Source organism: Helicoverpa armigera, chromosome 4 (assembly GCF_030705265.1).
Source record: "Helicoverpa armigera isolate CAAS_96S chromosome 4, ASM3070526v1, whole genome shotgun sequence".
NCBI lineage: Eukaryota > Metazoa > Arthropoda > Insecta > Lepidoptera > Noctuidae > Helicoverpa > Helicoverpa armigera.
In genome coordinates, this window is record NC_087123.1 from 12120917 (window position 1) to 12139461 (window position 18545).

Below are 18545 nucleotides of genomic sequence, written 5' to 3' on the forward strand. Positions count from 1 at the left end.
GACTGGAGAGACCGCCGAAATCGCAGAACATGTATTCGGTCTTGGTTCTGCTGATTTTTAAGCCAACATTCTCCAGTCTCTGTTGCCAACTCCCCAATCTGCTCTGGATCTCAGGTCCGTCTTCGCTAACCAGGACGATGTCGTCGGCAAACAGCATGCACCAGGGTGCCTCCTCCTGTATGTCCGCCGTCAAGGCGTCCATAATAAGCAGGAAGAGGTAAGGACTTAAAGCAGACCCTTGGTGCAGGCCCACAGCCACACTGAACTGGTCAGTATTGCCGGCCGACGATCGGACATAAGTACAGGACTGCCTGTACATCGCACGAACTAACTCCACATACTTCCCAGGCACACCTTTCTCTTTCATGGCCCACCACAACACTTCCCGAGGCACCCTATCATACGCTTACGTAAGTTACAGAATATTGTAAAAATCGCATTTAGTGCGCAATTGCCTAATAAATACACCACTAACAGATAGATTTTATTTTATGCTAGTATACCTATACATAATTTTTTTACTCATTCTTATGAAAAAAATAAAATAACTTTTAATGTGAGTAGGTTTAGCCTTTTAACTAAAGTTAATATACGTTAACTAAATAATTAAAAATGCGAATGAATCGTCGGGTAAATGCTAGGTTATACAAATTCTATGATATGAGGTTTATTGAAACAGGTGAAGATAGTTTATGGTTTTCCTGAAGTAAATAACGAAGCAAGACTAACTTTTCACTATTGTAAAATATACGTTTGTGCATTAAAGTCAGACAGATTGTCAGACACTTTTAACGAGACTACAGAAAATTTAAATACTTTTTTTAATTAAAGGGTGATTGACCCGAAATCTAATCATTACCATACTGACATCATTTGAAACTAGTTTATCCAAATCGAAGTTTTAGTGGTTTTGTTAATTTTAGAATTTATTTCAATTCAATGAGTTGAGTTGACAAGATGTTACGACTTTTATTGTTGGGCTTTTTATTCTGTGATGTGAAAGGGGCGTTATTTTATGATTCGTACCATGGAGTTCCTATAACTATCGATGATGTGAAACGCCATGACAAGACTAATACGACTTTGTAAGTATAAAATTATCTTTTATTTTTCTGGATTTTTAAAAACCTGTTTCAACCCGAAATGTGTTTTCACTAATCTGGTACCGATTGGTATCGAAAGAACTACAGCTTGGGTGCTAAAGTGATTTAAGCTCAAAATCTTGCATGTTAGTCCAATTATTATTTTTTTTTGCAATTTCTGCAGTGGCTACTCAAGAATTGATCAAGAAATTGTCTGTTTTATTCTGATGGACAAAAAAGGGAAAAGTGATTTACTTCGATCGAAATATCGTTGATCATGTTTTTTTTAGATTTTCTTCGTGTTTTAAGTAGGTTTTGTGGTGTGTTAACAGCTGGTGCGTAACAGAAATAGAACCATGTGATCCTCTAGAAGGGAGACGAGTGGATGGCTCGTGCAACAATCTGAAGAACCCTCCCCGAGGAGCCAGCCACACGCCCTTCACTAGGATACTGCCAGCTATTTATGACAAAGGTGATCTACCTATGTTTATTTGTTGTGTAGATTCATTGCTCTTCTTGAAGAAAGCAATTTTATGTTTAACCGACTTCCTAATGGAGGAAGTTCTTAATTGGGATATTCATATTTTTTTGACTTAAAGCATTGTTATTGTCACCAACGTAATTGGGGTAGTGCCTCCGTGGGTAGTGCTCAAGCAATTGAAATATTTTAAGTCGATGCCTAGACTGCGTATATAGCATCATTGAGGAGAGGAGAAGACTTTAGACATTAATTTCAGCCCTTAATCAACAGATTTCGAGCCAAAGAAGGCATTATCAGGCAATGAAATGCCCCTCGCTCGCCTACTAAGGACCCGGCTGATATCAGTCGGTAAGGTCCCCAGTCAGAGGTACACGCAGCTGGCTATTCATGCCTTCGTCTTCTTGTCTGGTGATGTTGTGTCTCTGCATGATACAGGTAAGATATTTTTGTTATTATTATTTTCATTAGTCATTGAAGTTCCTGTCTTAAAATCGGAGCTTGGTAGCTACTGCTTCCCTGCGAATTTCAAGCTAAAGTTCTTCTAATATATATATTATGTAGTACGAATTAAAACTGCAGGCATGCAGGAATAGTTGTGCTTATTAAACACATGAATTTTCTGCAATGTTCTTCAGGTTATTTTGCAATCTTTATGAGTGTTAATTGCTCTCAACTGATATTCGCTACTCGGTCTGTGTTTCACGTTACACATTCACAGTTCTAATAAAATATCGATATTTTCCTCGCACTAAATTTCTATCGTATTCGTAATCCACCAGTCTTCTTCCAGTAAACTACATTCTATGGCGTCCATACTGTTGCATGGAGAAAGGTAAATCAGACCCCTACTGTGTCCCCAACAAGATTCCTGAAGATGACCCGGTGCATCGGTTCTCTGGCATTCGCTGTTTGAACATGACCAGACCTGAGTCTTTCCAAAGCATTGGCTGCATACCTAAAGGAACTACACCAGAAAGAGTAAGTAACATTTTTTGTTCAATAAAGAAACTGAATCATAATTTTTGACCAGAAACTAAGCAAATTCTGTTTGATCAAGACACATCCCATATCATGGGCAGAAGAAAAGGATTTAAATAATCATAAATTTACCTAGATCTTCTTTTGTTTATCATGCAGATAATTTCATCAACACCCCTCATAGACCTTTCTGTAGTGTACGGCAATTACATGAAGAACTTACAAGAAAAAGGCAGGTTGTTTAAAGGAGGACTGTTAAAGTTCGAAGTAGATAATGGCAGGATCTGGCCTCCCAGTAGTAAGACGACAGCCAACGTCTGTTTCTTGAATCAAAGACCTCATGAGACTAGGTGTCATGATATGCGTAAGTATTTTAATTTCATTTTTTGGAAATTGGTTACTTTAAAATTGTTTAATTAAAATGAAATAAAAGCAATAGATATAAATATAAACAATGCATAATATTCGCTTTTGATGTCAATATAATTCTTTATAATGACTGCAGTCCCCATTTTATTCTCCTGTCTGAATGTAATAACCAACTGATCTTTAATACAGGAATAAAGATCTAATTTGAATGAATTTATTAGCTTACCCTTTTAGTAACATCTGTATATTCGGGGGCATTTATTATACGAAGTATTCAATATTTACTCTCTTCTAATCATTCCTTACGTTTACAGCCGAAGACGGAGGCAATACCTTAGGTTCCATCAACCTCATGGCTGTTTGGTTCTGGAGGAACCACAACTTCATCGCTACAGAGTTGGCTAAGGTTAACCCTTGCTGGAACGATGAGAAACTATTCGCCACTGCCAGAGATATAAATATTGCTGTTTTCATCCAAATGAATTATTATGAGCTGCTTCCAGTGTTTTTGGGTAAGAACCTTGCTTAAAAATTGACGGATCAATATTTTCTTTTAGAATCCTTTTTGTAAAGTATTTTTTCCAAAGTATCTTGGATACATTCAGATAAGTATGACATAAAAATTTACTTGCAAAGATTTGATCCCACGTAGTAACCGCAACATTTTTTGACGATGTATCAACTTCTTAACTTATGTTTAAATTGTTTCTAGAGCACATAAAAGAAAGAATCCCGCTACAATGAATATTAATTTATGTAAAAACTTTTTTGGATCAAAGACCTTCAAACTTCATACTTACACGATACACGATAATATTTTGTGGTAATTTATGAAAATGATATTAATGTATGCTGGAATAAAACGTACTTTAGAGTGAAAATATTTTCTATTTAATTACTACTAGAATAACGAGGGTTGTCTCTTTGAGTTAAAATTTTCTATAGCACAGTTTTATGAAACTTTTACCTTTTGTAGTAAATTATGTTTTATATGCTTCTAAGTACTTATGCATATTTCAGGATATGAGAACTTAGTCAAAGATGGTGTCATAGTACCAAATGGAGGATTCAGGGATATCTACAATGATAAAGTACTGCCTCAAGTGTCTTTGGAATATCCATTCGCATTGAGGTGGCTGCATACCGTTCAAGAAGGATCTTTGAAGTAAGTTTAATGTCTTATTTTAAACTAGCTGGTGCCCGCGACTTCGTCTGCGCAGGTTTAGTATTTCGAACAATATGTTTACAAATTTGTTATTTTGATGTATAAGCTATATTATTGTAAAGTTTCATTAAAATCCATTCAGTAGTTTTTGCGTGAAAGAGTAACAAACATCCATACATCCATACATACAAACTTTCGCGTTTATAATATTAAGTAGGATTTTCTTCCTTCTTCTTCTTTTCTTATTACGCATAGTGGGTCTTATCTTCAAGCCTTGATGCCTCCTGTTTAACGGTCGCAATCGTTGAATTTATTGATAGTTATGCTGAGTGGTGTTAGAGGACCCCCTGACTTTATATCGCCTTACTCAGTCTTGTATCTAATTTTGCAGAATGTATGACAAAGACGGTCATTACCTAAAACAGTTCCCCATAGTAAACCTTACTTTGAGGACTGGTTTCTTCGGAGTCGACAACAATATGGACTACATCACACAGGGCAGCTTTAGACAAGGAAGTGCTAACATTGATTATATTGCTGATCCTGATGTAAGTACTACTGCTATGTCATACTCAAATAATTTTATTCCATTTAAGCCTTTAAAAGCAGCACTTATGAATGACAAAAGTATACATTGATACATTGATACTTTGGATTCTAGTTGCCCATTCCAAAATTAGCTTCCTATGGTGAAAAACTGATATGGTGAGAAACTCCATCGTTACTATTACGCTGAAAGGCGCTAATGTTCGTCATGTATTTGATGAATTAACATGACTGTCTTATTATTTGAAATCTATGAACATCTATGATAAACACTTTAATCGTTTGTGTCATTATGCTAAATCATTAACAAATAACACGCGTTAGGGTGACATAATTTTAATTCTAATTAGATTTTAATGGCTCTTTTATTCTACATTACAGATGACAGAGCAGGGTCTAGGGCCTCATCAAAGGGTGTCCGATTTGATGACCAATGATATGGCAAAGAACCGTTACTTTGGTTTTCAACCTTATGTTAAGTACCGAGAGGTGTGTTTCGGAAAGCCAGTCAGAAGCTTTGGTGATCTTCGTGGAATTATTGATCCTGAGGTAAACAATACTTTTAATTTAGATGTAATATTCCATTTGAATAACCCAATTCCTATACTTTTATCTGTCAATTTTCACAATTTGAGGTCCATTCATGCAGAGGCCACCAAACTTTGAAAGTATTACAAATATAATACAATTTTGACTTTCAGAGGATTGAAGTCCTAAGAGAAATGTATGAAAGAGTGGAAGACATGGATCTTCTGGCTGGCATATGGACGGAAAGAAAGAAAGAAGAAAGAAAGAAAGAAAGAAAGAAAATACATTTATTCACATGGACATAACGCATAGACAAATACAAACAATAATACAAACAAAAACGAATTAATAATAACATAGAACAACAGAAGACAATACACAATAGTGGGGGAAATATGCGTCACATCCACGCGAAAAGGCCCTTGCTCAGCATGTTGCTGTCACTCTGTTGGACAGAAAGACCGATACGTGGTGGATTTGTGCCTCCAACCTTCTACTGCCTCGTCATTGATCAGCTAAGGCGTAATATTATAGCTGACAGACATTGGTACGAAAGACCGAATCGGCCTAATGCTTTTAATGCTCGTAAGTATTATTTTATTGGTCTTAGTTACTTTCTCGCATAGGTTGATAGATCATAAAGTTAATTCGTGGATGGGTGGACCATTTTGTCATGACGAGTTCCTCTGAGTTTCGGAAGGCACTTTAAATTGGTGGTTATTTGAACATCTTTGTCAGTTTTTACGGATTCTCTGAGGCCATGCAAAAAGTTTAACAACCTTGCTTAGCTGCATCCGGTTAGACTGGAAGCCGACCCTGAGATAGTTTGGGAAAAGTGACAAACAACTTTTTTGTATACTCTTGTATACCTACTCTTATAATGCGTATAAAATGGCACTACTCGTTGTAATGAAAAAAAACCTTGTTTTCAGTACAACTAGCAGAAATAAGGAAGATTACAATTGCAAGAATTCTATGTGATGTCGGAGACACGGTTACAAAGATTCAACCACGTGCTTTCTTGAAGGCTGGCAACAAGTAAGTTACAACATTTTAATCTTTAATCTTTTTATAAAAAATAAAAAGCAAAATATATTTTTTTTATAAAAAAATCTAAGGGCCTTTTTTTCTCTTTCCCAGAAATAATTTTGTCTCTATGTTAAAAAAGTTTATCTTCCCAAAATAAAACTATTTTTAGCGTATTTTACGACTGGCATTTTTTCATTTTCTTATGTGAATTTTATTATTTTTAGCAACAAAATTGACAGCTGCACCAAAATTCCCCAAATAGACTACAGAGCTTGGAAAGATTTGTCGTGTGAACGACCTTTATATTGGAATCAATATAAACCAATATAATGTGAAACGATAATTATGTAAATAAAGTTGTTATATAACCTAAGGTGTTTGACCCCTTCGAACTGGTTGCCATTATATTATATTTATAATCTAGATCGTGAACTTGAAATATGTAAAAATGCTTGATAATATAAAATCAATTATTACCGATGAAATTGTTTTATTTTCTTTATTCATTTCCCATATCAGTACTTAATAATACCTATATTATTCTTAACTTTCGCACACTTATACTAAGTATTAAATAAAAATCGAATTAAAATTAATTACGCGTCCGATTTAGGTAAATCTGCATAACTATGCACAAGATTTGGCTACTTTATTTGAATTACTAAGATTAAGTTTTCCGAATGTTATTTACTAATTTTAATTACATAACTTATCCACAAGTAGCAAGACGTGAGGTTCTAAATTACTAAGTCATAAGGTATATGTAAAAAAAAAACAACATTAATCCATTTAGATCAAGAATCTTAATTGATTTGTAATCGCTCAATTCATTACACAAATGGCAGGCGGTTTCAATAAATACTATTGATTACATTTCGTTTTATTTACTTTGTATTCTTTTAAAAACAAAACAAACACGAATTTCAAGTGTTTCTATTTTCTAAGTTTTTTAACTGTACTTTAATACATTCTAATGTAATTTAGTATTTTTGATTGATGTCTCATCAATGAATGTATCGAAGTATAAAACGAAGGTTCCACCGAGATTTGAACTCGGATCGCTGGATTCAAAGTCCAGAGTGCTAACCATTACACCATGGAACCGGTTGCTATGATACGCGAAATGGCGCTTCCCTTTCACTACACGCATTTCGCGTGACGTCACTTATTGATAAGTTTTATGTCTCACGATTCACTTCATGCACGATTTAGGTTGTAAACATACTCGTACTTTGTTCTGTGTTGTGTGGTCACAGCTGTTAAGTTAATTTGATTGTTTACTTTCTAATACCTAAGTTATACAAATCGCGTAGGTACTGTTAGAATCGTATTGTTAACATAATCCATAGAACACAGCAGATCGGTTTCATTATAATTATTTCCCTTATAATCCGCAAGATTAATGATGTCATTTATTGATTAAAAAATAACAATTTCATATGCTGCGTCATAAAATGAGCTGTGGTTTGAAAATGTTACCCAGCTACAGCCACATTAAATACACTCTTTTTTCAAAACTTATTTAATTCCTTATCTATCCTTAAATAAATTAATATTTATTAAATAACTAGTCGCACGGTGATTTAATTTTTTTGCTGCAAGTGTAGTCTTTCCAAGCTTTTATATTGATGTCCGGTATTTCTTCACAACTTTGCATTGGATTCCTGTAAAATAAAATTGAGTTTTGCATTGTTAAAATACTTATGAATTTAACAAGCATTTGAATTAATCTGGTTCATGTTTGGGTTACTAGCTCTTGTGTAAAAAAAAAATACTTAGCTACATAAACCTTATGGAATACCTCCTGAACATAACCCCGATTCTTAATAAATTAAAGGGGGGTAAGTATTTACTTACTCAGGTCCGATTCTTTGGAAAGCTCTCGCCTGTATATGAGTGACAGTATCTCCAACATCACATAGCACTCTTGCGATCGACACCTTCCTTATTTCTTGAAGTTGTTCTGTACAACAAGGAAATCGTCATTATCATCTTCACCTTATTGTTCAACAGCAAAATAAATGCTTTAATTCATCACAAAACTTTGTGAAAACTTATTGTCGAGGTAAATGTACGCAGAGAAATGAGTTAATGGCTATCATGTTGGGAGGAAGACCTAGGACATTAAAGTGGATAAAAATGGAGAGAAAGGAACAGCCAAAGAAACAATTGACGGTTTGTGCGGAAGTCAGTATGCTAGCCATAACAAAGTTGCTTATGATACATTAAAGAGTTTGGTAAAAGAAAACCTACTGTGCTGACTCACCAATAGTAAACGCATGAGGTCTATTAGGCCTCTCATACCAGTGCCGATCAGATTGCATGGTTCGAAGCAACTGTTCTACAACAATACAGTAGAACATGTGTGGAACCCGACCGCCGTCTAGTGGCTTCTCCACCCACATGGCTGCTAGCAAGTCTATGTCTTCCACCGATTTGTATAGCTCTGACAGTTTTACTAAAACCTGTAAAAGAACATGATCTTTATAATGGTTTCCTTTTGTGGCGATCAGTCCACAAGTAAACTTTCCATAGTCTCACTCTGGTAGGATATTCAATACGACTGACGGAGAGAGATATAAGGTGCAGAATCAACAAATCTACACTTTTCGTGCTTCCTAGGGAAGATTGTATCAATCTTCAATTTTTAGATTCCCGGCTGCATCGTGAAAAATTCTTAAAATCCACAAAATGATTTCGACTTCAAGGGTCCGGACCCTAATAATGTAGGTGAAATTCTTTGATTTAAATGATAGTATTATGTTCTGACAAATCATTATCTCTTACCTCTGGTTCAAAGTACTCCGCAAGATCTTCAAAACTGCTGATAGTTCTACCACTAAAGTGCTCCAAATACTTCACATAAGGCTGAATGTACATGAGGCGGTTTTTAGCCAAGTCACTGGAAAATGTGTCCTGGGATACTTGGAATATTCCTGCCATTCTCTCGGCCATCTGAAAAGACACGTAAGTTAATATTATGAAATACGATAAAGTAGTAATTAGGTACTAACTTCTGCCTGTATCTGCATTAGTGTCCTAATAACCTGATACCAGGACCCAAAAGTAGACTAATGTCTGTCACCTCAGTACCTAATATACATCAATCAGATCATCCGCTTTTTCACGCTTGCATATGATTTATATACAAATACCTACCAGCAGCAATAGTTTTAAAATAATACGATAAAACCTTGTTTTGAAACTTCTTATCTTTACTAATTTTACTCAAAGCGATGTGTTGGTAATTTTCTTTTGAGGAAATTATTTTACTAATTACATATAGGATTCAAAGAAGGCTGTGTTTTACTAATTTATTCTCAAACAAAAATAAATCCTTACATCAGGATCCACAACATGATCATCCATCTTAGCACTGGGTTGTCTGAAGCTGCCTTGTGTCAGGTAGTCTATATTATTGTCTACTGCCAAGTAGCCTGTTCTGATGGAGAGGTCAACTATGGCCTCCTTCTTTATGTAGGTACCGTTGGCGTCGTACATTCTGAAAAAGAAAAAAAGTTATTAAAAATAGGTGACATTTAAATATTCTTATATAAACACATTATTCTTTTGTTATATCCACGTCTCTAGAGGTGGTCTTGTATTCGAAAAAAGGTGACTATGCTAAAGATCTCAATCGGGCAAGCCGTTTCAGAGTAACAGTGTAATAAACTTACCACATTCATAGGTTACTAAGAATTTTAATTACAGATAAATGATAAGTTTACTAAAAGGCAGTATCAGTAATAGTTTTAGATAAACAAAATATATATATTATGTGGTTTATTAAAAAACGATTTGAATTTTCAGCTAGCCAATTTAATTTGAGGTGTAATTTTGGCTTACTTTATGGTGCCTTCCTGCATCTTATGTAACCATCGTAATGTTAGCGGGAATTCCATGGATAACTGTGGCATTAGTTGTTTTTTGTAAATGTCCCTGAAGCCATGAGGGTACAACACTCCGTCGTTTATAAGATTGTCGTATCCTGAAAAACAAAACTGGATGTAAAATAAATGTTAAATTGTAGAACTGCCAATCAAAATGAAGAATACAGCTATACGTTTTGATTGATATTAAAGTAAATAATCAAGAAAAATAATTTACATTTTTACTTGCATTTGATACAGGAAAGTACAGAGAGCAAGAAGTCATATTTATGTTTATAGGTCTTACAAACTTCACGTCTTTACGGTCTTTCGAATCTGTCGATAACCTGTCGCAAGTTTAGGATTTTCACCATCACAAAAAGCACAGCACAAGTAAAGAACCTTTTACTTCAAAAACAAATGAATGCTTAGTTTCTTACCCATCATCATCGGCAATAGCTCATACAACAGAATCTGGGCCTGTATAGCTATATTAATATCTCTTGTAGTATAAAACAGTTTCTCATCATCCCAACAAGGGTTCATCTTCGCTAGTCGGTTAGCTATGTGGTTGTGAAGTCTCCAGAACCAAATAGTTACAATGTTTATAGGCATGAGAGAGTTTATTTCGTCTGATGCTGAAAATTAAATGATGAACGATTTACATTATAAGGTCAAGGTTATCAATTGTAAAGGGAATAAGCATACAACCCGAGACGTATCTATGAAAGACTATGTAAGGGATATCATCATACTATACACAAGGAGTGCCCAAGTAGGTACTACATAATATTAACACTTTCTCAGTAATAATATGGGGGGTTCATAATTATTATTGTTAATATGATGAAGAAGACACGACTGAGTAGAAATTCACAAGAATTAAAATGCGTGCTGTTTGAAGCACTTAAGGATCTATTTTAAGATTTGCTCACACGTCCTGGGACAAAAAGTGATTTAAATATTTTAATCTCTCCATTCCGCAGATCTGCACAAAAGCTAATTACTGAATAATGTGTTACGATTGAAGTAGGAAATAAGTATGATAATTCTTCATTATGTTCAACGCGCTGCTTATGAATTTAACTTAACATAATTATGATTACGGTAATTGCTACAAACAATAGCTTATCTCTAAGAGCGAACTATGATCAAGACAAAAATAGAACCCATGTTTTTTTGAGCAATCTATGTATGTATGTTTTAAATTAAAATGCGCAGTTTTAAAGTGAATCAACAGTCAGTGGTCTGCAAAAATAAATAAATAAATGTTTTATTGGCATAAAAAATAAAATACAATTACAAAGGAAGCCCTGGCTCCTAAAACAATATGAGCCAAATAACTTACGCGTCTTATGACACCGCGTTTCATAAGGTTTTTGGTTCCTAAGACAAGAGGTATGGTTGACATCCTGTGGTGGCCAAATCCTGCCATCTTCGACTTCATACTTCAGCAATCCGCCTTTGAAGAGTCTCCCTTCTAACGCTTTGTCCAAAGAGTTTCCGTAAACGCTCGATAAATCGAATAGTGGTGTTGCACTCATTATCTGTTGGGAAAAATAATCTTTGTAATGTTTGATTGTTTGTAAGTGTAAGTTAGTTGACCAGATACGATTATACAACTCATGCATGGATATAACGGATTTGGAAATCCATAATACTTCGGTCGATTTGGGTTCCGTGAAAGACGATATGTAAGGAAAGGACTTATATGAGAGTAGGTAAGAACTAGATATGCTGTGTCGACCATAAATATTTTCTGGATAAGGAGAATGAAGACTTCAGTCGATTTGATAATATTAATTGCAATTTCTAAGCTCTTTCGTATAGATTTTACAGATTTAAGTTGAAGACTCGTTCTTACCCTTTCAGGAAACGTATCTTTCTTCCGACATCCTTGACTTTGGAAAGTCATAGGTCTCGTCAAGTTAAAGCATCGAATACCAGAGAAGCGATGCACTGGATCATCAGCCGGCACTTGTATGGGAGCGCACATATCATCCTCCTTGCCTTTAGGAAGGCAGCAGTATGGAGTCCAGAGAATGTAGTTTACTGAAAAATTTAATATAATACAAAGCATATTAATAAACAAAAATATTAGCTACTAGCTTTTGCCCGCGGTTTCGCTCCCGTCAACTGACTTCTCTACTTTACCCTATTTTTTTTCATAAGAACCTTCTCCTGACAATAACAAACACAACAAAAAAAGAATTAGCCAAATTGGTCCAGGCGTTGTTGAGTTATGCGCTTACCAACACATTTTGCGATTCATTTTTATATTAGCTATATAAATAAAGAAAGGTCAAACAATTTCGGTTTACAAAAAGTTGATCTTGTTTAGATAAACCTGCAAGATATTTTATGGTTGCTCTAATAAATAAAGATAGATATATCACAAATACACATTAGCAGAGATAAGTTCCAAACAATAACTACTTCAATGGTTTCAAAGAAAAAATGTGAATGCTGTAAATACGGCATAGTTTTCTCAGAAAATATAAGTATTGGGGATTTAACCTGGCTTGATCTTGACTTGATACCTATTTTCCTTGATACATTACCAGTTCAATGCGTCCGCTTTTTTATTCAAGGATTGAATCACAAATAAACAGATATTTACCACAAATTATAACAAGTATTGCAACATAGTTTTACATTTACGTCAAATAAAACGCATTCTTACTTAATTCACTACTACGGAATGTCCGCTAAGAGTACCCACATGCTGCAAACTTTTAGTCGGCCGATAGCTTTTTTGGAGTCATAAACCAGTATGAAGATGAACGATAGTACGCGCATTTCAAGATCACCTGATATTTAACCGCTATTAGACATACTAAAAACTTTGATTTTAATAAATATTTTCTTAAGAAAATATTTTGGCCAACCATCAGGTTAACTATCGGCCGACTGTTTAGTCTGCAGTCTGAGGGTTTTAATGGGTTCATTACTTGTGTCATGTAGATTGCTGACATCGGTCGATATAAATACGAGGAAATAAGAAGCCAGTACTGTGAACGTTTGGTCCGGAACTTGAGCTTCTGATAGAAAGTTTGTTCTAACTCGTCTTACGAGAGGCAGATCTGACTTTGAGTTTGGACCACAATCTGTAAAAAAATAAACAACAATTAATTGTTGGTAAAAACATGTGACCTATGAATACCTGTTTAATTTTTATTTTTTGTTCCACTTCGATATCTTCTCAAATGGCAATGATTATGTAAGTGTTGTTTAATACTTTTACTTATTATTTGGCACTTTTAAGTTTTAAGCGATATTAAAGATCAAACCTAAGAAGTAATACATTATTAATTTAATTTTATGCAAGCTTCTTTATTAATAAAAATTCTCAACCCGACACTATCTGTATTTACGAAGGCAGTAAAAATAATGTATTATACCTTTATCAGAAACTGCCGGCAGCATTCTATAAAATGGTGTATGTGTAGTTCCCCTGGCAGGGTGTTTCAAATTGTTGCAAGATCCGTCTAAACGTCTCCATTCTTCTGCATCACAGGGTTGGATGTCATTTATGCACCAACTGGAAGTTTTTCAGGGTTAAAATAGAGAATTATGTTAAAATGACGTGGGAAATTGCTAAGCTGCTTAAAACTGTAATGTACTTTGTTAAATAATATCAGTCAAAATGCTTTTTCTAAGAATTAGACTGAGAAAATAGCTTCTTTGCAGGTACGGAAAAGTCATCATCTCCGAGCCCTTTTTTCAACTATGTTGGGGTCGGCTTAGACTGCTTTAGACTTATAAGCAGAATAATTGCAACATAATTTGGAATTCTAAAACTATTCAATGGATAGTTCTACGATGTTAAGTTAAAACATTACAATGGCGCTGTTATTGTAACTGTTGGTTTTAACCACGGAATATTAATTAAGGCCGATTACATTTAACCTTGAACCATGAACAATTACAATCTACTTAACTTAAGTACAATAACTTAATCATCTTGTATCTGAGCTTATTACTTATTTATATACGCAATTACAGGTTCTTAATAATTCAGTGTAATTAAGTGTAAAGGGACTTTTATTTTCTCCAAAAAATAACGTAATATAGAAGATAATAATCAGGGTCACATTTTAAAATGAAGCTAATTTTTCTATCTATCTAGGAACTTCATTAATTTTCTTCTACTTCTAAACCTAAACTCAAAACTTTTATTTAAATTAGGCCCAGTACTTTTCGAACGTCAAAAACAAAAGACAGCCCAGAACGACCACCTTTACCACTTCCTATGCGTTTTTGCTCTTATCAATTAATAGGTAACAACACTACATAAAACGAAATCGTTAAAACAAGAAAATAAATATAGGTTCTAAACTCACAAAGTTGTATTATCCTTAATATGTCGCAAAACCACATCTTGACTCACAGGAGTTCCCGTGAAACTATCGTACACAATCCCTCTGGCTGAACTAAATACACTAAAACACAAAACTATGAGAAAAAACATGTTTATTCTCTATGTAACTATTTGTTACTTATAATAGTCATCCGTTACATATCCTCATATATGTTCAAACTTGCCATTGTATGTGTGTGTGCGTTTTTACAATGAAGTAAGGAAATATTAGCGGAGATGCCATATTGCAGGTGGGTAAGATGCTTGCTTCTAGGTCATATGCGTATGTTGGGCATGACCAAAACTATCAGTTATGAGAGAACTAACGAGTCGCTTGGGTGCTTTAAGATATCTGTCAACGAGTTTGGTATTACAAAAAAGGCAAAGGTTACTGTTCCTCGAACACCGGCATTTTGGGTCGCTACTTTCGCAAAGGGTTTTTGCGTTATGGCATATCCGCTGGTCATTTTGTTCTCAATGGTGGTTACACACACATAGGTAATAATTACTAATAGGTGTGTGACTATACAAGTTAGTGAGAATTTTGAGGCTTTTCGTAAAACATATAATATCTAGACTAGGTTAACCAACAGACTAATTAATTCATAGAATTGAAAATAGTGTTGTGTTAATACTTGATTTCAAGATATACTTGTTGTGGTACTTTGTATAAAAATAGCCTTAATAATCACTAGACCATCAAGGCTTGATTCAAGAGATTTAATTTAGTAACTAAAATTTTGAAGACGATCAAGATTTTTAGTGGGACAATCCTCGCAAAAAATAAATTCGCACCATTTATTATTTATTTTACATAGTTTTCCTAAGATTTTTATATGTTTAATTAATATTATCAAATCTTTGTTAAGCGTTTGACTCGAAATTCATTTTGTAGAAGTTTTTTTTTGTATATCTATCTTTAGAATAAATACCTAGTTCGTAAGTATTATTTCTTATAATTTAAATGCTAATTGCCAAAGCGATGTCCCGTTTATTCGTTATTTATGTTTGTTGCTTTAATTTGTATGACATCATCCATTGTTTTTGTTTAACAACTAAGTACAATAATAAAAAGTTTGGAAGATTTGGAGATTTTGTGAAGTCGATGATAAAGAGCTCAGCAAATGCCATAGACTATTTATTTCCTACAAAACGTGTATCATCTTATGACCGATTACTTAAAAGCTTGTTTTATTTTCCGTGCCCGGATAAAATGTAGCCTATGCCATCTGAGTGAAATAATTTTTCGTCTTGCTATGACAGTATCGGAGCTTTTAGAGTACAAACAAACAAAACATGCTCTTCTTATAGAGTAGGAAAATACCTTTATTACACCGTTTTGTAATATTTGGCCTCGTAAAATTAATTGGTACATAATCCAAAACAGTTGTAAATCATTTTTTATATACTTAAACAATTAAAGGCATTGGCCAAAAAACCGTGAGAATAGCATAATATTATACATTGGACTTAGATAAAAAAGGAGAGGGAGAGTTAATACCGGAATTTATGTACACGTGACTATTAGGTATACGTAGAGGATAAGCTATGGTACTGCTCATTTGCATTACTTTCTATGTAATAAATAGCTAAAAATTGAGTCATACTTTATTATCTACCTATTTCTAACTTTAATTTTCAGGGTTCCGTACCCAAATGGTAAAACGGGACCCTATTGTTTTCGCTCCTCTGTCCGTCCGTCACCTCATGAGATCTCTGAGGCTCATGAGATGCAGCCGTCATCAGGCTGTATCTCATGAACCGTGATAGCTAGAGAGCTGAAATTTTCACAGATGATGTATTTTTGCTGTCGCTATAACAAAAAATACTGAAAACTAGAATTAAATAAATATTTTGGGGGGCTCTCATACAACAAACGTGATTTTTTTGTCCGTTTTATAAATAATGGTACGGAACACTTCGTGCGTGAGTCCGACTCGCACTTAGCCTATTTTTCAGGATTCCGTACCCAAAGGGTAAAACGGGACCCTATTGTTTGTAGTTTTGTTTAAGGTTGTGTTATATGTTATTTCTGTAAATATCGAATATGTCATAAATAATTCTTGCCTAAATTGACATATACACTAACATTTTACTTGTAAGATACAACGTATTTTTAAATCGCCCGTAAACATCTGGGACTAAACATTTGTCCAGTAACAAACACACACAATAGTCTAGCTTAGCTAATTATCATCCCAAAACAATTGAACGTTCGCAATAGATAAATTAGTAACAGGCTCGCAGAGCTGACCCGTTGACAACTAATTTGTGGCGTCCAATTAGTGAATGTTTGACCACAAACCATCCCATACAGATGGCAGACCTCTGTAGACTGTAGATCATAGTTCAATGAACTGCTAAGCATTGATGGTGTTATTGCATTGGATATTCAATCATTCTGCAAGGTTAAGCAATTATTGTCGTCGCTGGTATAAGCTAATAATAATATCAAAGCTCTGAGCAGCTTACATTAAGGAGTCATCGAGAAGAGGTAAATAACCAACTTTGAAATAATTTTTATTATACAGTATTTTTAATAAGTTTTGATCAGGTTTTATTTTGTAATATCCAAGTTCAAAGAGACAACAAATTGTTGGATTGTTCTGAATTGATGCAATTAAAATGTTATTATGCTTTTTTCTAGGTTCAAAGAACTATGTAGGAACACTATGTATATTGTGTCCGCATTTCAATCCATACACATAACTAGACATTTCTTTTTCGAGTAATGATACTATCTAAATACCATGCAACAATTATATAAGTGGTTCAAGGTTGATATAACATTTATAACATTACATAACATTGCCATCACAGCTTATGGGAGCAACAATATACCACAGATAAAGTGAAACGATGTAAAAATTGTATCGTGCGTCTGACAGCACCCCGACGTTGCGTTGCAAACTGACAGTATACAGGCTGGTTTCATATTAAAACAATGTTTTTTTGTTTTCTTTTGTGAAAATGCTTCTTCTTCTTCTTTTGTTTTTGTTCGAAATAAAAGGAATGGTAAATGCTATGGTTTTATGTTATGCTATCCGGTGAGGCAGGCAAAATAAGAGGCTTATTATCACGTGCGCAAGTTTAAACCTAGATTTACGAGTAAATATTCGCTGTTACGACTTGATTTGTTATAAGGTATTCATTGCTATTCTAAGTAAGGCTTGCTAAAGCAAATGTTTATAATCATACTGACAAATTCATTCATGAATACTTTATGTAAATTATATAACAATGTTATAATTATGGAAAAAATGCATATTTAAGAATTATTGTTTAGTATAAGTATTTACAAAATTGTTTTTTTTTATTGAATTAAAATTGCACATTTTTCCGCACAACCTGTAACAATTGTCCAGTTACAGTCCAACTGTACTGGACCCGTGCTGCATCTATGATTGAAGCAGAATTGCTTCTTCTATCAGCAAAGGGGAGGCCAAATTATACTGGTCATGTTCCTGGTACATTAAGCGGCAAAATTATAATGTTTCTGTTCATGACGTGGTGAGTCTTGTTCATTAGCTTCCACGACTAACATTTAAAAACTTAACGGTATGACACGGGACTTTTTAAAGGTTGTTCCAGTGTTAAAGGAGAATATTCATCAAACATACTAGGTATCTTTAACATAATGTAGAAACATAGATGAAAATGTAAAATTGTTTCATGAATGACTTGTTTTATTACAATTTTAACTTTTAGGTGCGTTTTTGCCGCATAAATATTTGCAAGTAGAAAGAAATACGAGGATACATTTACGAGCGAAAAGTCCACTAATCGAAAATTACTTAAGCATCAAAAAAACCCCAAATAAAATTAAAAAAAAATATCAATAACACCAAAAAAAAATCCGCAAATCAGCATCAATTTTTTTGACATCGCCGGGCATTTGGTACACGTTTTCCTCAGTGGTCGCGTGTCGATCATTAGAAGCAGATGTTAGTCGCTCGTGTGTGAATAATGATTACCAGGGTGACTAATTGACGGCTCCCCGGGAAGCGAAGGGAACATAGGTTTTGCCCTCGGCTGTAGGTTTCGAATATCTACTGTTGATTGATTTTAATATTTTTGTTAGATTAATTTTGTTTCGGTAAAACGGAGTTTTGAAGTTTGAACCACAACTGGCATTAGG

General features: G+C 34.3%; 2 protein-coding genes and 1 non-coding gene across 3 annotated transcripts; 1 reads left to right on the forward strand and 2 right to left on the reverse strand.

Moving 5' to 3' along the window:
• Positions 1-822: 822 nt before the first annotated feature.
• LOC135116840 (peroxidase-like) lies at positions 823-6649 on the forward strand. Its single transcript, XM_064034426.1, has 13 exons — positions 823-1085; positions 1415-1554; positions 1834-1998; positions 2354-2541; positions 2701-2905; positions 3225-3422; positions 3931-4075; positions 4467-4623; positions 5003-5170; positions 5323-5391; positions 5605-5734; positions 6082-6187; positions 6403-6649. Exons 1-13 carry the CDS (start codon positions 958-960, stop codon positions 6506-6508), a joined length of 1905 nt encoding a protein of 634 aa, XP_063890496.1. The 5' UTR covers positions 823-957; the 3' UTR covers positions 6509-6649.
• A 527-nt stretch (positions 6650-7176) lies between these two features.
• LOC135116841 (peroxidase-like) lies at positions 7177-14547 on the reverse strand. Its single transcript, XM_064034427.1, has 12 exons — positions 14391-14547; positions 13449-13588; positions 12999-13154; positions 11912-12099; positions 11396-11594; positions 10488-10685; positions 10025-10166; positions 9521-9680; positions 8966-9133; positions 8445-8643; positions 8036-8141; positions 7177-7842 (listed from the first exon to the last, which is right to left on the reverse strand). The coding sequence occupies exons 1-12, from the start codon at positions 14516-14518 to the stop codon at positions 7746-7748; spliced, it is 1881 nt and encodes a 626-aa protein (XP_063890497.1). The 5' UTR covers positions 14519-14547; the 3' UTR covers positions 7177-7745.
• Trnaq-uug (transfer RNA glutamine (anticodon UUG)) lies at positions 7211-7282 on the reverse strand. The gene has a single exon. It is a non-coding gene; the product is annotated as a tRNA-Gln (tRNA).
• Positions 14548-18545: the final 3998 nt, after the last annotated feature.